This window comes from Malaya genurostris, chromosome 3 (assembly GCF_030247185.1).
Source record: "Malaya genurostris strain Urasoe2022 chromosome 3, Malgen_1.1, whole genome shotgun sequence".
In the NCBI taxonomy this organism is placed as follows: domain Eukaryota; kingdom Metazoa; phylum Arthropoda; class Insecta; order Diptera; family Culicidae; genus Malaya; species Malaya genurostris.
Window position 1 is genome coordinate 171,090,375 of NC_080572.1, and position 22,047 is coordinate 171,112,421.

The 22,047-nt window shown below is 35.7% G+C and overlaps 1 protein-coding gene across 3 annotated transcripts in view; it reads left to right on the top strand.

Annotated features, from left to right (window-relative positions):
- LOC131435659 (LIM/homeobox protein lim-6) overlaps window positions 1-22,047 on the top strand; it is a 57,765-nt gene that overhangs the window by 20,324 nt on the left and 15,394 nt on the right. For all 3 annotated transcript variants that reach the window (XM_058603780.1, XM_058603782.1, XM_058603781.1), the window contains 5 exons: window positions 3,836-4,368; window positions 16,927-17,147; window positions 17,203-17,393; window positions 17,465-17,630; window positions 19,059-19,247. In XM_058603780.1, the coding sequence (XP_058459763.1) occupies window positions 4,073-4,368; window positions 16,927-17,147; window positions 17,203-17,393; window positions 17,465-17,630; window positions 19,059-19,247 (1,063 nt within the window). In that variant the 5' untranslated portion in view covers window positions 3,836-4,072. The remainder of the gene's footprint in view (window positions 1-3,835; window positions 4,369-16,926; window positions 17,148-17,202; window positions 17,394-17,464; window positions 17,631-19,058; window positions 19,248-22,047) is intronic.

Sequence of the window (22,047 nt, forward strand, 5' to 3'; positions counted from 1 at the left end):
GTGATATGCAACAAAAAAAGGAAAAAAATAGTCACACAGGTTTCTCAGAGATGGCTGAACCGATTTTCATAATTTTAGATTCAAATGAAAGGTATTATGGCCTCATATAACTTCCGGTTCCGGAATTACACGGAAATATGTGCAAACTTATTAAAAAATGCGCACTCTATTTTCTCTGAAATTTTTTAACCGATTTTCACAAACTAAGAAGCAAATAAAAGGTCTTGAAATTGTTTAGAAAGTCCGCGAAAAATTACAGTGCGATTAGTGAAAATGTTCAATTTCATGAGTATTTTTTCACAAGCGATAGCGAAACGAGGCGCACATTTTTATAAAACATACTGCTAAATTCATTTAGTTGGCAGATATTGTTAGTTAGTGAATATATAAAACTATTTTGAGACTACTAGTCCCCGGTTTTTGCTTCCGAATGCACCGATAATAGTGAAGAAAATCTCCAGAAAAGGAATTCACTTCGATTTCTTAGCATCGGTTACGCCGATTTTCACGAATCATGATTCAAATTAAAGCTCTCTTTGTCTTTAAATATACTGTGCAATTTCATCCTGATCCGACTTCCGGTTCCGAAATTATAGGGCGATGAGTGTCAAAACATTCACATCGTCGTTCAAAATGACGATGCAAAACTAGTACGTGAAGGTACGTGCGACTTCGCCTCGTTGGCAGTGTGGTTTGTTCGATTTTGTATAGCGTGCAGGGTTGCCACATTAAAATTTATATTCTCCATACATTATACATTTACTTTTATTCGATTTGTACCTACTTGTTAGTGTTATTACAAGATCATGATAACGATGCTTTTCTATAAAAGTACACTATTGTCTTTCTCATATAGAAAGTTTATGCAATCGCTTGAAAAATTGACTAGTGAAAATTGGCCCAGAGGGCTAAGTGTTCTACATCATTAGACACAGTTCATCGAGCTGAACAATGTATGTGTCTGTGCGTTTATGTGTATAAGTATGTGTCAAATAATGTGGTCGTCAAATGGTAAGATAACAAAGTCCTCACAAGTTCCTATCTTATGCCTCCCCGAGTGTCTATGATGACATTTGGTCAAGAGAACGGCGTCGACGGGTGCGAAATTGATTGTAGTTTGAAGCCCATCCTAAAGTGCTATATCATAGTATATTGCAACATGTTGTTTGTTGCATTATTTGTTATAAATTGAATTGAATTATATTACATTGTATTATATATTGTTGTTGTTGTTATTATTATTATTAAAAAAGAAATATTATATTTCCTGCAAAACTGCGACGAAAGAAGAGCATAACTTACACTGCGAAAGCAACTGTTATAGATTGTATCATAGCATATTATTTCATATATTATCTTATTATATTATATTTTGTTATGTTGTATGGTATTATACTGCATTGCATTATATCATATTATATTGTATTATGTTATGTTATATTGTGCCAAATTATATTATATTATGCTGTGTTATATCATCTTATATTATATTATATTATTTTTTATTATATTATATAATATTATATTATATTATATTGTATTATGCTCAGGTATATCGACAACGGGGAGGGGCAGGGAGTGCATCAGGGTATCTTACAAGTGAATGACTGGATGATGGAGTGGATTGCCAACCTGAGTCACGCGGGGGAAGCTTTGTGTTTCTCCCTGAAGGTCTGAAATGAGTAAGACGCACCCCTCTAACAAACAAACCATCAGGCGGGTTTAAGCTGGTACAGCGAAATTCTTTATTATATGGCCGGATGTTCTTGCTGGAAGGCGCCTGGTCTTCAAAACCTATTTTGGCCTTCTTAACAGCAATTATATGAAAGCTATCTGATAATCAAATTCGGATCTACTGTAAGTCTACCCGCATACATTGGTAATGCCTTGAACTGATGGTGGCTTCACACATACATACATACATACATACATACATGAGTATGTGTCAAATAATGTCACTCATAAAATAAAAAATCTCATAGTCCCATAGGTTGCTATTGAGTTTCACACCGTCATTTAGAGCGATGATGCAAAAAAGGGTAAAATTCTTCTAGATTTGACTTTAAACTGATTCAATTTGTAGGCTATATTAGTTACTTACTAAACGAACCGATTCCGGCTATACTGGTTCCAAGTTCCCGGTTCCAGAAGTACCGGAAATAGTCAAAAAGATAAAATGAGACTCACACAATTTTCTCAAAGGTGATTTGATCGATTTCCACAAACAGGCTTAGATAAAAGTTCCTATAGTCTCATAGGTTACTGTTTAATTTCCGGGTTCGATATCTGGTTCCAGAGCTATCGGATAAAGTGTGTTTAATCATTTAATGCGACGATGCAAAATAAATTATTAACTTGACATAACTGTTTACAAATTGAAAAGGTTATGTTAGTTCATACCCAAACAAAGTATATTATTTTATTCAAGATAAAAAAATTTCTTCGCAGAATCTACTAGTGATATTTTTGAAAATATGAGTAATATGAGAAAGGCATCATTACACCACTAGGTGGATTGAAAAAGGTTTTACTTGCATGAAGTTATACATCATAATCTAAGATATTACTTCTAGTAAAAAATGAATTTGTGAGCGAAAACCACCTTAATCATCTTTACAAGGAACAGTATTATTCAAAGTTTTATCAATTGAAACAATTATAAATTCAATTATGATCCCCCACGGAGGGTGCCTTGGGTCGAATGTCAACAAATTTTCAAGTTCAATTTTTATGTATAAATTTCAAAAGAATCTATCTACACAATGAAGATAGGAAGGTATACTATAATGTCAGAGTGAGAAATTTTTAAACAACTTTCATTCATAGTTATAAAAACAATGTCAAGTGAACGATAATAAGAAAAATACATTTAGAAATATCTCAATATTTCAAGGAGGTCATATTGCAACACCACCAACTTACATGTTATAAACTTTTGGAGCATTTTCTGTAGTCGAACTGCCTGTTTGAATCATTCCCATTTTTTTCGATTATAGAGGTTTCAACCTTATGTAATAGGCAATAACCTTGAGAATTGAACCGAGGTAGGCTGCGTGAAAGACGATAGTTTTATCCATCACGCTCATATTTTTTAAGCTAAGTGTACCAGAAAAAATTAAGGGCATAATCATTCGCTATTTTTTAAATTGATAATCTTGTAAATTATGAAAAATATCATCAAGCAGATTTTTTTTAGCGCCAAAACAAAAGTACTGAGATAGTGCATTTGAAAATAATTTGATTCATTTTATAAATTTTTATCTCTACTTTAAAATTTATACATACACCATATGCATAGGCAAGTGAAATCCTCTCTATTGACACCTGTTTAGTGTCACTTGCTGAGTCTAATTGTTTACAAACATTAAATACATAATCCTATCATTTTAATACTTTCCACGCTTCGAAATGTGACCCGTTAGTTCCATCCGATTATTTCCTGAATTATTTTTAAAAGCGAGAATAGATCGGTAGTGAGTTCAATCAATCATAATCTGGTTCCTCCTTCACTGGTAGTTCATTCCTTTCAACTCTACCCTCCGAATAGTCGGATGAAGCTAATACCTCTGACCAGGATGCTTTTCTATGCCAGCATCAAAAGTAAAAGTTTAGTCAAAGGGGAATGTCACAATTATGCCTGCACATATTGATCAGATCGTGTTATTTTTATGATAATCGCATCAACGTGACAAAAGACGTAAGCCACATGAAGTCGCTGTTGCTGTAGATTCACCCCTCTAATCTATCACCTATTACAAACCCAATGAACTTTCATATTAAAGTATAACGCTTCGTAGTGTAGTGACATATTATTAAAAAGTGTGTATTTTCGCAGGTTCCATGAAAATAAAATGTCCAGTGGCAAACAGATTCAGTGTCCTCAAATGAAAACAACAGTTTAAACAACATCATCAATAACAATACCGGAAACGCCGGACTCAATGCTAGTGCCAACAGCAATAGCAGTTGTAGTGCTAGTAAAACATTCTCTCTACAAGCAACCTGTTCACCACCGGTGCAATCGACCACAGCTGTGATTACACCACTAGCAACCTCCGGCTTGCCGACAATAATGGGTGCATCTCTTGCGGAGCGGTTAGTTGCCGCTGTAGGCGTGGGGGCAGCCGCAGAAGCCCTTTCCATGCCTGCATCTACTATGACAACGACGACAACGTCAGTGGGATCGGCAAATACGGTCCCCACGTTATGTGGTCAGTGTTGCAACCCCATCTGCGATCGATACATAATGAAAGTGGTAGACATTTCATACCATGAACGCTGTTTACAGTGCACATCCTGCTCCATCCGACTGATGCACTCCTGTTTTATGCGTGACGGCAAACTATACTGCCGGTTCGACTATGAAAGGTAAGCGAGCTCCTGTCGTGCTAATCTTTTGGATATCAATTGAAGTACATTTCATTAGTTTGTGCAAATAGTAGCCTAATACTAAAAACAACTATCAATACATTTTGAGTTTGTTCTTTTAACTTCATAAACATGAAAGAAAAACCTATGGAATCGATTCTCATCGAATTGAAGGCATTGGTAGTAAATGTTTCCGTTGAAGTATTTAGTGATTGTAATAATACCTCAACACCTAAAAAATCACAAATAAGCACATAGACAAAAAGTATGAATTTTTCAAGCATATGAATATTTCAATATGATTCTGTTTGATTTAAAAAAATAAATACTTCGATTAAAAACAATTACAGTTTGAGTCTATTATGAAACTTGATTCATTATTATCCGGACTTAAGCAATCAGCTCTATCTCGTGATTGTTTCGACGAAATAAAACAGTTGAACTCACCTCACATTGTCAACTTCAGTGGTTATTTTAGTCTTCATCTATGAAAAATTATGAGTCACTTAGTGATTGGTTAAAATTTTACGATCGGGCGAGATCGAGGATAAGGCGGTAAGTGTTATATACTCAACTCGACGCGATCGAAAAATGTGTATTTATGTATGTGAACTTTTCATAAATATTTTTACCACTCATATTGCTTAGAGATGGCTTAACACCGATTTTAACAAATTTAGGCTCATTTGCAAGCTACTATTGAGCCATCGATCAAGTTCGAAGATCAAATGGCTGTCACTTTTGGTTCCGGAGATATAATGGTATAAGTGAAGTAATCGACAAAACGCGTTATTTTTTACCGCTCAATGGCTGTATCGCTTCTAACAAGTACAGGCTCGTTTGAACGCTACTGTTGGGTCATTGATCAAGTTTAAAGATCAAATAGCTGTCACTAACAGTTCCGGTGATATGATTGTATAAGTGACTTAACCGACAAAACGCGTTATTTTTTACCGCTCAAATTGCTTAAATTGGCTGAACCGATTTCAACAAGCTTAGGCTCGTTTGAAAGTTACTATTGAGCCATTGATTATGTTCGAAGATCTAAAAGCTGCCACTTTCAGTTCTGGAAATATAATGGCATGAGTGACGGAATCGACTAACTGCACTTTACTTGTATATGTATATGACAATGACAGAATACTATTGGCTGAGAGTAATTATATTACGAAAGGTATTATCATAACACTAGATGGATTAATAAGGGTTTTTATAAAAAACGTAGAACAGTCAACAATGAAAAGCTGTTTTACAAAAATAAACGAGTCAACAGGCTTCGGTATCTTCAATCAGCACATCACCGCTTCGTAAAAACTCAGTGATTCGGCTTCAGTTTACGTCGCAGAGTTAGTTGCTATTCAGTAAATCTTTGAGACCTTGTCCAACGACCATTACTTTATTGTCACGGATGAAGCTAGGAAAGTATCCCCCGTATTTCCTGGGGAAAATTCGGGAATAGTTGAGAGTTTAGTCTGGATCCCATCGCATTCTTCCATTCCGGGCAATTAAAAGGCAGAGCTGGCTTAGGTGGACGCATTAGAAGGTGAGATTTTTGAAAGACAAATCTGTTTCCAGTGGACCCAACACGGACCGAATGATACGTCCACCATCGATATGAGTCAGCGTCGATATGTGTCAGATAAGTTTCAACCCACCGTTACCCCAATGTGACATCACCACATCACCTGGGCTTTTTCAGAGGGCCCGAAAATTCGAAGATTTAAAAATGTGGCTTATTTTTCATAATCAACTCATTCCATATCCGGAGATGGAGTGAAGTCTTTTTTTCTGCTCACTAAATGGGTCCCGTAATATTGCAATCCCCCAGGCCCGTGTTTTCTCTCGGCGGCCTGGCCCCCATTCAGAGCCGTAGTGAACATTTCTGGCGCCCGAGGCGAACTGAAAAATAATCGCCCCTATAATTTTTTAACAAACACCATAAACACACATTATTTCATTTTCCTGTAAGGTTATCTCAAGTAACATTTTCAATTTTAGTAAAATACTTGTAGCTCTTTTGAGTGTTACATCAGAAATCCAGAATGGAAAGCTGAATTCTGAAAATGAATTATGAACCTGAGCCGACTTACTCCTGCATTCTGGACTTGGATGCTGGACCTGAATTTTAGATTCCGCACTAGAATTATAGAATTTGATTCTATATCTGAATTATAAATTTGTATGCTGGAGCTGTATTCTGGTTATGGGAATGAATTCTGGACCTTGGATCTGCGCTTTTATTCAGGACCTGGATTCTGCATCCGATTTCTGGACTTGAATTATGGACCTGAACTGGGAGTCTAGGTTTTGGACCAGAATTCTAGGACTGTATTCTGTATCTGAATTCTGGACATGAATTTTAGTTTTGTATTCTGGAGTAGGATTCTGTAAATGAATTCTGGATCAGGAACTGAAGTTCAGACATGGATTCTGGTTCTAGCGTCTGGGAATGAATTCTGGACCTGGGTTCACAGCTTTTATTCAGGACCTGGATTCTCCATCTGATTTCTGGACCTGTAATTGAGACTAGAGTTCTGGAAAGGTATTATAGAACTAGATTCTGGACATGAACTTGGATTCTGGAAATGTATTTTGAACATGAATTATGAATTTAATACTCTGCACTTGGATTTTGGAAATGAATTCTGGATCTCAATTATGAACATTAACTCTGGATCTGAATTTTGGGTCTGAATTCTACAGTACACTTTGGACCTGCTTTCTGGGCCTATATTCCTAACTAAACTTCGGAGTAGAGCTCTGGATCCTGAATCTTGATTCTGCGCACTTAAATTTTATTACTGAATATTGGCACAAAAAATGCCGACATTTGCACAGCTCAGTGCTCGGTAATCGTCTCAGCAAAATGTGTAATTACTGAGAATCTCGGCAATCCTAAATTAGTGAACTATGAATTATTGCCGGACTAGCCAGTAGAAATTTCGCATTTAGTTCTCAAAAGCGATCATGAATTGCCAAGTCATCAGTAATTGAACGAAGAAAGAATTGCTCTTCTTTATTGTATAAAATAAATATCATAAAAGCTAAGATGGAAGAAAGAGGGTGTTTTATTAATGCTGATCTCGCATACATAAAAGACAAACAAACTCCAATGGATAACATCACGGCCAAACACAATTGCTAGTGCTCATTAACGCCTGAAACGTTGAGATCTAGTGTCATATAAAAAATATTTTTAAAATCGATTTTCTGGAACTTTGAATATTGAGATTACTATAACTGAAATTTTGAGATTTCCAAAACTGAAATTTTTAGATTTTCGAACTGGAATTTTGAAATTTTCAAAATTCTCTTTTTTGATGCCAATGTCTTTTAAATATTTTAAACTTCAAGAACTATTGTTACCTCAAAAAAATTTGTTGGAAAAATAAACAACTCTGGAACTCCGGAATTTTGTTTGTTGAATGTCTTAGAATTGCATAAAATGTCGAGATCTGGCAATTTTAAGATATTTTGCATCAAAAATACATTTACGATCTCGGAGGCCTCAAAATACCCAGAGTTCAGCATCTCGAATGGAAAAAAATCAGCAGAACTCCTACAAAAATCATTGCCTCTCATGAAGAACAAAACGCGCATTAAAATCCACAAAAACCTGATGAGCATAGAATCCTTTTCCGCGGCACAAACGAATCGCACAGAATGCAAATCGATTCAATACTAATTTCGATTGTGGGAAGAGGCTCAGTTTAAATGATCGCGTCTGTTCTACGCGAACTGCAAAGAGATTTAATGCATACGAAATTGCCGTCTTATTTAGAGGAAGCTATGACTACGGCTTGGTAAAGATGGAAAATTATACATTGTTCATTATTTATTGAAGTTTCGACAACCAATTATCTCAAATATATAGTTTTATCTCTTCGATTCGATACGACCTGATCGCTGTCTCGCATTCCTATATAGAATTCAAAGAGTAGTCCTACGTCAAAACGTGCGATATCAGTTCAGTGAACAGCAGTATAGATATCTACGGACTTGCACATTTGATTAATAGTCAATTTTCGGGAATGGTAATCCCTTTCAGGGAAACTTTCAGAAAATCTAATTTTTGCTTGTTAAGGGGTTCGCAGCTTTGCTCTCTGAGAATTAGATCTTTGGTAGGTCCAAGTTCACAACCACAATCAAGAAGAGAGCGTCTCTTGCTCATGAAAAATAATTGTTACGGTCGTCGCTGAATGGCGGTTCTGTATTCTAAATGACTGTAGAATTGCATTTTCATGTTTATGAATGATAATGATCATGGCGGCATCTCATTGGATTTTTGTTGCAGTTTAGTACTAATCTGAAACTTAATCTAGTTTAGATTTCCCGAGAAAAACCTCATAAAATTAATTTTTCATGTATTCATCATGTATTTCACACATAAAGTCCGCTTTGTAAGCAAATATTTAGTTAGTTAGTTCAAATTTTTTAGATTTTTTATTTTATTTTACGTATTACGAAGATTGTATTTTCTTTTTCTTTTTGTTTATATATATTGTGGTCAGTTAATCAGATCGTTTTCTTTTGTTTACTGGTTAAGATATGTGCAAAAATATTAATTATCATTTAGATAACTCGTTCTGCTCACACCTTTGTAGGGGTATGAGGTGGGACCATCATCATCATCATCATCATCATCATCATCATCATCATCATAAAATAATTGTACGTTTTTTCTCAATTCCATCATGACTTAGCGCCCTCCGGCTGTTGGCGCTCGAAGCGGTCACCTCACTCGCCTACCCTCACTACAGTACTGCCCCCATTCCATGAAGGGCACCAGAGAATAGCAGAGGTATGGGAAAAGTTTACTTTTCTAAATTGAGTTGGGTGTCCATTGGCATTTCCTCCAAAACCAGTGCTAAATTTTTAAGAAGAGATTATTTGACATACATATAATACCATATCACGATGAACCGAGTCGAATGCTATATGACAGTTAGCACTCGGAAGTTTGGGATACTGATCAAATATAATTTAAATATCAAAATTAAAATTGTGACCAAAACAACTCTATGTTATGATTTTGTTATTCGTTTCCGTTCGGGCCTGAATGCATCAGGGTTTTGTCAATGAATTTCTGCAGTAAAGTTGCCCACGTGTGGAACCAAGAATGACAAATTGTATATGATTTATTTTGCACCGCATATTCTGATTGTCATTAAATTTCAATTTATCATCCGTTCAAACAATGCTTCTGTTGCTATATACCGCGCAACGAGCATTTGTATTGTGGACTGCGCAATTCACAACCACGTAGAAATCATTGTGGTCCCTCCGAGGAAATAGAGGAAACATATTTTTTTACCCTCGTCGAGTAAAACAGGAAACATGCTGTCGCTTTCTACATTCCATATTAATTGTGTTAGGAGCGTAAATCAAGTTAGTGCTGATGTAACGACGAGGTGGATGCGTTCTACCCCTTTAGGAGTCACATTTCATGGAATTGATACCTAGTTTTTGATTGATTTAGAAATTAATTCAAAACACATTTTTGCAAGCGAATTCATCATACGTACACTTGCCCGACCATTTTATTATAAAGGGACCTTAAAGTGACTTTTCCTTAAAATTTGAAAAGTTCATCCTTACGACCAAAGTAAATATGTTTATGTCATCTTAACGACCAACTGCGGAAATAAAATAGGTCGTAAGATAAAATCTGATGTTTGAAAGGTTGAAACTGATGGTAGGGGTGAGGAGATTTTCACCCTCGTTAGGATCTGAAGCCGACGCTTTGGTGTTTTACGTGACGTGAATGGATGGGACTGGCAGTCTTCTAGTGCAATTTTTATTTTTATTTGCCGAAACCCCGATGAAACATTTCTCCGGCTGCCACCATCAACCCTTGAAAATGGAAGGATAGCTATACGTTCAATAGGGCCAGAATCGCCTGACCACTTGGCCGACGATTCAACCAGAAATGGTAATAAAACGGATGACAGTTATTTGTCTTCGGAATATTGTGACTCGTTTGTCCATGCATCGTTGTCTTCTGGTGTTTCTTTTCTACGGGGAATGCTATTGCCAATATGCGGCGACATCATTCATGGATCATTTCGAAACAATTTTATGAGTAGAGATCGCCATCGGGGGCTGCGGATAATGCTGTGTCAACATTCGTTGACGTCGTTAATACTTGATCCCATCGGAATTTTGGAGGCTGATTTCTTCCAAACAAAAATATTAATGCATGCATCTTGAAAGAATTTTGTATCAATAAACTTGAACGTTTGAACATTGAATAAACATTTTCAAAGATAACTTTTGTTACTAATAATCCTAATCCTAAGTACTTGTTTACAGAGTTACAAGGTAATAACGTCTACTCTAAAACCTCATACACGCAGAAAAATACCGATTGTTGCCCATTAAACCAAAAAACAGTTGTTTCAATCCGAGATATCGCAGATCCAAACAAAATATACTTGTTTCAAACTAATAACCTTGAATGAATCAAACCATAGTTGTTGTTGTTACTGTATCAACATATACGTTAGAATTGCCCGGAATATGTTTATTTTTACATTTTTTTACCTTCGTGTACCAATCGGAATGAGATGATTTCTCGAATGTTTACTGGACTGGACTTTCTATCATAATCATTAATCCACCTAGTGGTGTAATGATGCCTTTTTAATATTACTTATATTTTCAAATATATCATTAGGATTTTTTTTCAATTTTGAATAAAGTAAAAAACTTTCTAACATAACCTTCTCAACGTGTAAGTAGTTATGTCAAGTTAATAAGAATATTTCTTTATTTTGCATCGTCGCACTGAATGATTAAACACACTTTACCCTATAGTTGTGGAAGCAAACAATTTTTATTTCTACGCGCACAGAAATAATTATAATGAGCATTAAATTCAAATATATTGTGCTTTGAATTCAAATATATTTCATTTCACTTGGATTAAAATACAATTGTTATTTGATTCAAAGCAAATTAGTTTTGTTTCTAAAATCAGACTTTCGTGTGACTCGTGTGTAGATTCAATTTAGTTTTTTTTTCAAAATTCAATGAATTGTTATTTAAAAAGAATTTTTGACTAATTTATTTATTTATATATTTGGAAGCAGGGAAAAGCCCTATGGAGATGAAATTTGGCAATCTCTCTCCAGCAGGCATAAAACCTCCTCATCATTTGTATCAACAGATTACAATGATCCAACAGATACATTTGGACTTAACATTAACAATTAAAACTAACAATCAAAACTAACAATTGAAGCTAAAACTATAACTCTATAACTAGTTGATGACACTAAGCATTACATGGCAGTAATAGTGCTCTTTCTTAAAATGTGAAAAAAAAGAAAAAAGTGGGTAGGCGAATGGAGTACGAGGGTTGGTGGAGGAGGTGGTAAACGAGCGTGGGCTAACGACGATGTTAGAATCGGCATGTAGATCTAATTAGTGATCGAAGAAAGCATGGTGGAAGAAAGAGAAAGATAGGAAGGGACGACCGGGTTAATTTCTGCGAGCAAATCTTGATAGTTTCCAATCAAGATGGAGGAGAGGCGAAGTGGGAGTTCAACGAAAAAACAATATTGTCGGTTACAAAACAAATACTGATTGTAATGCTAATTTGACAAGTGTCTACGAAACAATCGTTTAATCATACTTCGATATAAATGAAAGTCGAACAGTTGTTGAAAATTCGGCACATACTGGAGAATGGTTCATTATAACCATAATTTGTTCTTGCAAAAGGTAATCTGAGAAAGGGGTGGGAACGTAGATTACGTCGATGAATGTCGAGATTAATCAACTGCAAAAGCTCGGGACAGTCGATATGTGATTGAAGTAAATCAGCAACGAAAGTTGTCTTGGAGATATTTCGACGAACGAATAACCGATCCAAGTCAATAAGCTTACAGCGATCTATGAAATTAGGTAGATTAGTAGGATCATTCCATGGTAGGTTACGCAGGGCGAAGCTAACAAATTTATGATGAATGGCTTCAATCCGCTCTATGTCTATTTGATAATGAGGTGACCAGACAACAGCTGAATATTCAAGTGTCGAGCGGACTAAAGAACAATATAATGCTTTTAGGCAATGTACATTGACAAAACTCTTGGTGATGCGGAAAACAAAACCTAAAAGCTTGGATACCTTAGAAATAACATAGTCGATATGACATTTGAAATCCAGCTTGATATCAATAATGATACCTAGATCTTTAACGATAGACTCACGTTTAAGTATATTCTACGAAATGTTATAGTCGTGCCTAATTAACGAGTGTTTGCGAGTAAACGACATAACGGTACATTTCGAGGCATTTAAAACCATTTTATTGCTAATACACCAGTTCACGAATATATCAAGCTGTGACTGCAAAAATATGGTGTCGTCAGGTGATTTTATTGGATAATATAGTTTAAAATCATCTGCGAAAGATAGTTTGTGGCATTTCAATATAAAATTGAGATAGTTGAGGTAGAGCAAGAATAAAAATGGTCTCAAGTGACTGCCTTGAGGGACTCCAGAGCAGACTGCGAAAGGTGTTTATTTCTTATTGAATGCATTTTGTGCGTTCAGCTAAGTGCGGTTGCGGTATTGACTCCTCTAACTTCCTTTCGTTAAATAATTTCCAAAAGCTCTACTGTGATACCGTTCTCTGGAATGATTATAAAGTTTAAGTTCCCTGTCTATACATAATTCATAACCTACCTATTCCATGAAAGCACTCACTATGGTATCGCACAATTCGAACGATTTCAATAGTGCAGATAGTTTAAATTCGTCAACTGCTTCGAAAATTATTACTTCCTCGAACGACGTTTTCCTTTTGAATGATGCAACAAAATGAAATCTCAGCAAAAGTTCTACAAATGTTTGATTCAATGAAAATATTCTAGAATCAATAATTTCTGGCATTGGATTCAAAGACAAAATTTTTTGTTTTTCAACTAAATTTGATTCAAAAAGAGTTTTATTTGATTCAAATTTTATTTCAAAAATAGTTTTATTTGATTCAAACAATTGTTTGAAGTTGACTTGAAGATATATTAGATATATAGATATATTAGAGTCTAATGTGTTCTATTTCTCTGCGTGTACCCTACGAAAGCATGATGAAATCCAATAGCAACCTGTGATACATACTCACACACATACTCATACACATACATACACACACAGACAATGCTCAACTCGATGATCTGTGTCGAATGATATAGAACACTCAACCCTCCTTTCACTAGTCAATTTTTCAAGTGAGTCAACTTTCTATATGAGAAAGGCAATAAGTGTACTTTTATAGAAAAGCATCGTTTTGTAATAACGCTAACAAGTAGGGACAAATTGAATAAACGATTTACAAATTTACATATTTTTCACCTGAAAAATATAGATTTAAATGTGGCAATTCTGCACGCTACACGAAATTGAACAAAGCACGCTGCGAACGGATCAAAGCGTGTGGAGTTTTCTTCTTCTTTAGTACCAGCACGTACAAATTTTACATCGTCATTTTGAATGTTTTGACATTCATCGCCCTATAATTTCGGAACCGGTAGTCGGATCTGGGTGAAATTGCACAGTACATGTTGAGACAACGAGAGCTTTAATTTGAATCATGATTCGTGAAAATCGGTTTAACTGTTGCTGAGAAATCGAAGTGACTTCCGTTTTTGGACCTTTTCTTCACTATTACCGGTGCTTTTGGAAGCAGAAGCCAGTCCCAAAGTAGTTTTATATATTAACTAACTAACAAGATTTGCTAACTAGATGAATTTACCAGTAAGTTATAAAAATGTGCACCTCGTTTTCCATCGCTTTTGAAAAAATGCTCATAAAGTTGAAAATATTCGCTAAACGCATTGTAATACCGGAACCGGAAGTCGGATCTGAATGAATTTTTCGGGGACTTTTTAAAGAATTTCAAGACCTTTCATTTGCTTCTTAATTTGTGAAAGTCGGTTAAAAAATTTCCGAGAAAACTGAGTATGCACATATTTCTTTATAATTCCTGAACCGGAAGTCGGATCCAAATGAAACTCAGGATCATTGTATGGGACCATAAGACCTTTCATTTGAATCTGAGTTTGTGAAAATCTCTTCCTCTATCTCTGAGAAAATCAAGTGACATTATTTATCACATACACACACAGACATTCTGTGATTTTGACGAACTGAGTCGAATCGTATATGACATTCGGCCCTCTGGGTCTCGGTTCTAAAGTCGGGTTTCACAGTGATTGCATAGCCTTTCTATATAAGAAAGGCAAAAAACGAATGAGTGAGCAAAATTACCTAGAAAATTTATTGAAACAGGTTATCGCTCAACTGGACAAATGTTTAGAGAACGTAAACACGCATCCGATCACCTCTACTGTTGATTTAAAGCTGAATTTTGATAGTTGTGACACAAGGCACCCGCCATGGAAGGTGCCTTGAGCCGTATGTCAACAAATTTTCTAGTTCCATTCAAATGTATAAATTTAAAAAAATCTGCTCACAAAAAATGCATAATGAAGATAAGGACTTATACTAAAATGCTAGAGTGCGGAATTTTGAAATACTTTGCTTTAACAGTTGTAAACATATGTCAAGTAAAAAATCATCCAAGGATGCCGACTCTCCTCTACCACAATAGAGCGAACGCGGTGTGTCGAGAAATTTAGTACAGGGATTAAATCATCACCAACCAACATTTTTTTGAATCGCAGTTAAGACACGCGTGAATTGTTAAATAAATGATTTCTTGTTAAATTTCAAACTAAATTTATTCTCGTCCACATACAGTGAAAACCGTTAAAAACTTTTACAATTAGAGTTTTCAAACACAAAAATCCAATTCTCATATTTTTTCCACACAATGTGAGCATTTTTGCAAAACACATCCAAAATTTTTAAAAATCGACTAAGTCGTTCGAAAGTAATGTTTTTGATGGCCATTGTTTATAAATGCACGACTTAAAATGTTCAAAAAAAAACATTACTTCCGCAAACTATGGAAATAACTAAAAACAATTGACGTTATCAACCAAAAAACTTCAAAAATTCTACGCAGAAACTATTCTAGACAACATATCCTAAAATTGAAAAAAAAATCGTTTCAATGGTTACCAAGTTATGAGTTAAAAAAACTGTTGGTACCTTTTTCATTAACATTCCTCGAGAAATCGATCCCAGTTTCATATTGGACATTTGAATAACTGTTTCAGGAATCGGGAGATTGTCGAAGTTGCAGTAAGTTTTCAGGACAAATTAAATAGAATCTGTTTCGAAAATATCGTACTTTGTTCCAGTTTTCTACAAAACTGTTGAAAACTCGGACTCATGTATGCTCGGTGCCGTTGGACTCGCTTGTGTTTTCAAAATCAGAATTGTGATTCCGAAACCGGAAGACAGATCCGGATGAAATTCAAGAGTTATGTATAGAATCATAAGACCTTTCATTTGATTTTAAGTTGGTTAAAATCAGCCAAGCCATCGCTGAGAAAAAGGAGTTCGATCCATTTTAGAGTTTGTGGCCACTATATTCGGTGCTTCCGGAACCGGTATGGATACGTCAGCTGACAAGGCCTATCGATTGGAACAGATTTGAGCCCCCAGAAACCCCAATTTTTCGTGTTTTGCATCACTGCTCTGTATAACTGCTTGAAATGTTCAACACTCTTTATCCTGTAATTCCGAAACGCAGCACTTCGATTCCTACGAAGAAGTCGAAATTAGGGTATCTGATTGGTTTGCTCGGAGCTGTGCAATACTGCGCTTTACCCTGCCCCGTAGAAAACACAATAATGTTCGGAAAAAAACATAATACATCATAAAAGCGCAAAAGGGAGCACTATGGAATACTACGAAACATCAGTTTTTTTTAAATAAAGGTTGAGATAACTCTTGTGCGATTGAAAATTTTTCACGATTATAATGACACACCGGAACAAAAGATTCATGTATTAAAAATAATATTTCTGTGATAAAACTGACGAAAACGCTTGGTGAAGTTTGAGAATGGTTCGAAACGAAATACTAATTTTTTTCGGTTCCATAATCCAGAAGAGATATCAAGCTTATCCCGTTTTGCCACCCATTCCCCTATTGAAATATATTTCCTAAAACTGTAAGTAGTTCTTGGCATTGATGTTGAGAAATATATTGTTCTATCACTACTTTTCAGTTAGAATGGTTAGGAGAATGTATTCATAGCTACACCATCAAATTCTACTATTTCACTGTTACATTATTACACTTGCAGTGAGTACAACTAACGATGCAATACAGATACGTATTTCGATTGTTATAGGTAATCATTATCAGTGTAACAAAGTTTTGTAAGTCTGTGCTTTTTTGTATGTAAATAATAGCAATAATAAAAAAAACTACAAAATATCAACCGATTATTCGGCTTGCATACTAGAAAGAAAATTTTAAAAGATAAGTGTTTTTGATAGAACTTAGAATCAATAAAAAAGATACATTCTACTGTTGGGCCGCTTTATACTACTTTACCCTACAGCGTTGATTTCAAAAACGCAAACTGCCGAAATTCCAATACTTAATTTTTGTTACTACCTTCTCTTCCTTAGATTGTACGGTCGCAACAGATGCCTCGGATGTGGTGAAAAGATTAGCGCAGACGAGCTGGTAATGCGAGCACTCGATAATGTATTTCATCTTAAATGCTTCATCTGTGTGGTATGCGGTGTTCGACTGCAAAAAGGCGATCAATACGTCATCAAGCAGAGCCAGCTGTTTTGTCGGCCTGACTACGAGAAGGAAGTAGAAATGTTCCAAGGATATAGCTATGGTAAGTTCATTATTTCGATTTGATGCTTCTGTTTAATGCGCGGGCCATTCGGCAGATGATTATTGCTGTGATGATATTTTTCAAACGAGAATCGACGGACGGCGTGGTCCTAAGCGTCCTAGGACTATTCTCACAACGCAGCAGCGAAGGGCATTTAAGGCTTCATTCGAAGTTTCGCCGAAACCGTGCAGAAAGATTCGAGAAGGTTTGGCAAAGGATACCGGACTAAGTATACGGATAGTGCAGGTGTGTTATGATGCATATTAGTCGTAATGTTCGTATCTCTATATTTTCTGTTCTATTCGTTAATCTATCAGGTATGGTTTCAAAATCAGCGAGCCAAAATGAAGAAAATTCAGAAGAAGCAGCTTAAGGAGGGTGGCAAAGGTAACCATAACAACGGTAGCAAGGGGAATGAATCTCAGGACGAATTATCCGAAAATGAAACTAAGTTATCACTAAAAATTAAGGACGAAAACTCAAGTAAGTAAAATGGGTATGTAGAATCAGTTATCCTGGGGTTGTCTAAATTCAAAAACTGGAATTTATTTCGGTAATCCGTTTTCACCACAAAGAATGAACCTTATAAATAAAACACCTCCCGCCTCATCATTCCAGCTTCCGCATAGTCAAAATCTATCCGCTCAGGAAGGAACTGCTTAACACTTCCATTCAAAAACCCTTGACAACCAACGTTTCAACACCATCGCATAGCGTGGTGTCAAAGGTGTAAAGGAACTTTTCATTTGAATTTCAACATACTTTTGTTCCTGGAAACATATTTTTGACACTCGGAACTCTATTACTCTTTGTCAGGTAGGAACACATACCTCTAACCCACTTACCATCGCATACTCACTATGAAAAATCTCCCTCTCGTCACCAGAGTGTAGGAGTGAAGTGTGGAGTGGAAAAAACAGTGCCACAGGTCGAGAGAAAGCTTCTGTTTCCATATTTATATTTTACCGACGGAATGTAAATTTTTTTAGATTTACACTCAAATAGACTTCTGCTTGAAACCGAATATTGATTGATTAATTATTTAATTCAAAATGGTGACCAAAATACTTGTATTATTCGGGAATACGATAAGATTTTGAAACCAGTTAAAAAAAGCCTAAAATATACATATGGTACTTTAAATGCTCATCCGAATGTACTGTTTTCAAAAACTAATTCGAATATCTATATTGACACAAATTATTGGCAAAAGTCACGTAATTTACAGTTTACATTTAGACCATCATTTCCGTCTGACATTATGTGGTGGAAAGTGGTAAACTGGGTTAAAATATCACCCAATGCTGAAAGCTAGGGTTCATAAAGTTACATAAAAGTCAAAAACTCGTGAAATATGTCGAAACAATGACCAATTGTGTGAAAGTGCTACGTTCTGTTTGATTGCGTTTCTATTACACAGTCAGTCAGTCGTATATCGTCATATCGTTGGCGGTTCTAGTTGCCTATCCCCAAGCGAACATGCCGAAAGGACTCATTTTGCTTTGGCTCCATGGCGTATGTTGAATTGGTTGAAATAGAAAATAATGCCTTCTAAAGCGGGAAAAACTCCGTACGTGTTTGACTACAAACATGCTGTTCCTTCAAAATTCGCACACACACATACTATTATGGCTGATAAACACATCTTTTCTCGACGTTACCCTAACATTTTTGCTGTAGCCCGAATAACTTTGGAAGGAATAGTCGGCAAACTTCAGATACCGATAATGGCGATTGACAAAAGGGGGTGTGCGCCTGTGCGTATGTCCAACGGGAAAAGTTTTTCTGCAGAAGTTCTTGGTCGGGTGGAAGACGCCATTGTACATTATGCTGGATTTTTTTCGTTACCAATATGATGATGGTGGACGTTTCATCTAGAAATCTTTTTTCCACGTTTTTCTTTCAATATAGGATCAAACAATTATCTTCACGACAGTTGTAGTGACACTGAAGGAGGAATTAACGACAATGATTCCTTTGGCTCGCGTATCAGCTCCGGTGCAGAGGCATTCAAGCCGGTCAAGGAAGAACTCGACATGGATGAGGAGTATTTTCGGATGATGAACACTGCTGCTCGATTCGGAGCAAAAGGCTTTGAAGGTTGGTATTCACTGTCATAATTGGAATGAAAAAAAATCTTTTGTCTGATCATCGAAGCAATTTGAATTTATTTACTATAAACAATACACCTTTTTATATATATAAAAAATAGGTATAGAATTCGCTCAAACTTTCGAAAATTTTTCCGAGGCCCGGAGGGCCGAATGACATATACCAATCGATTCAGCTCGACGAACTGAGCAAATGTCTGTGTGTGTGTGTGTGTGTGTGTGTGTGTGTGTGTGTGTGTGTGTGTATGTGTGTGTGTCTGTATGTGTGTTGTCAACTAAGAGGTCGAGATCTCAGAGATGGCTGGACCTATTTTGATCAAACTAGTCGCAAATGAAAGGTCTCCCCGTCACCCAAAACGCTATTGAATGGTTTTGAGATCGGATGTTTACTTTTTGAGTTATACGAAGTTTTATGTCAAAATTTTTAGTTTTTTGACAGTATCTGTCACAATTGACCTTGAAAACAGAATATGTTTTCAGACTTAGATTCTGCACGGCAATACCTATCCAACAAGCCATAGATTGTTAAAATCCGTCCATTTTTAAAGGAGATATCGAAATTTTTGTGTAAACGATTTTTCCCCCTATTCCAGCAGTAGGAGTTTTGAGCGCTGTATGACGAAGAAATGCTTGGGAGCAACGGAAAACACGTTTTTTTTATACTGTTACATACAATTGTTTCTAAGTACCAAAAAGACTGTGTACAGCATCTTTTTTCATGAAATTCAGCCTCGGACCGATTTTAGCACGGCTCGTTTTTGGCAACATAATCGTTCGAATATGACATATATAAACCAGATGATGGCAGATTTTTTTTATAATTATATTGTTTTAAACTACTTACAGCAATAAATGCTGGAAGAACATAACACCCATATACCATTCGAATCAGTTCGTCGAGATCAGCAAATGCGTGTGTGACAAATAATTTCACTCAATTTTTTTCGGAGACGACTCAACCGTTTTCTACAAACTCAGATTCATACGAAAAGTCGTATGCTCCCAAACAAAGTTCCTGAATTATGTTTGGTTCCGACCTCTGGTTCCGGAACTACAGAAATTTATCTGACTTCGGCCATACCGATTTTAGAATACCGGTTCCAGAATAAAATCGTTTCTCAAAGCTCAATCGTTTTCTCAAAAAAAAAAGAACCCAATTAAATTTCAGAAACAAAAATTCAAATTAAAATAAACTTATATACAAAAATTAATTAATTTTATCCAATTGTGACTTCCGGTTCTCGAATTACATGATGATGAATTTTTAGAATTCAAACCGATATAGAAGATGACAATCCCGAAAAGATTCAAAGTTGGACTCAAAACTGTTGTAATTTATTCGTCTTATGGCCATACGAATCGGTTTGGGTTATGCTGGTTCCTGAATACCGGCTCTGGAAGTACCTTAAATTACCGTAAACTCTAAAGTGGAACTTACATATCATGGCATGTTTAATCGATTATCACACTTCTAGATTCAAATTCGATCCGATTTGCAGTTTCGACATTACAGAGTAATAAGTGATTAAAATCTCAAATTGTCGCTTAAAACTACGGTCATTAAAATAATGTCATGAAAACACCGAAGAATATTCATGCAAAAAACACATGCGGATTGATAAAAAAAAAGGTATCATCTCACTGCTAGGTGGATTAAGATCGTTTTTATAACAGCATCTTATATCACGACGTTGCAATGAATAAAGACTTCGAATCAAACAAATAACTTATGATCATTTTTGGATTTATTTCTATCTATACATACAGGGTCCGCCATCTAACATTTTTTTAACTAGCGGTTATTTCGACATTGGTAACCTTAATGACAATTCTGATAGCATTAGCATTAGCATTAGCATTAGAGACCGCCCGTGTGTTGCTACTCCGTTATTGATCTGGACCAATTGAGATTGCAAAATGATTTTTTGAAGTAACATGTTTGGGAATAACACATTGTTTCACACTGTGCAAACTGTATTGAACCATGCATGCTGATAAATACCGACGCCGGCCACGTCCGAATGCAGATCTACATGGGAGGGAAAGGATTGTTAGTTCGATGCATGTTGCTACTAAGAACCGAGGAATCCTCTGCATTCCCACATGCATCACAGGAGAGGATACTTTGTTAGTAAATGTTTTAATAATGTTATCATGTGTTTATTGCTCTGGGTAGCCGGCTACCAAGAATGTTTTAAAGTATTATCGTTTTATGTGTTACTTTGTGCTGGCAATATAATGCACGAAACAGTCAATCTCCGAAATTGACAAAACTCCGGACAGCCGGCTGTCGAGTATGTAGTCACTCGTTTATGCATCTACCTTTCGCGTTTTTTTTTAGTCATGCAAAAGAAACACATTCCGATTGATAAAAAAAAGGTATCATCTCACTGCTAGGTGGATTAAGCACGTTTTTATAAATGAAACTACGTGATACAAAATAATCGAGCGAATAGGATTTAGACAAAAAAGTTGATTCATTGCATTGAAATATTCTAAACAGATATTATAAAATCATTTTAAATCACCAAACAAAGGTCAACAGATTTCACACGCGTCTTGATTCTTTATTATTTCCGATTCTTTATTATTTTTATTATTTGAATTGTTTATTGAAATTATTAATTGGTTATATTAGTTGATCTGGGCTACCGAGAAAAATATTAATTTACTGTTTGCAATATTAATATCAAGTGTTTTTTACTATGTATTCAATATACCGATATATGTTATCTCTGTTATTAACTTTGTAATATAAACTTAATTAACTTTGTAATATAAACGGATTG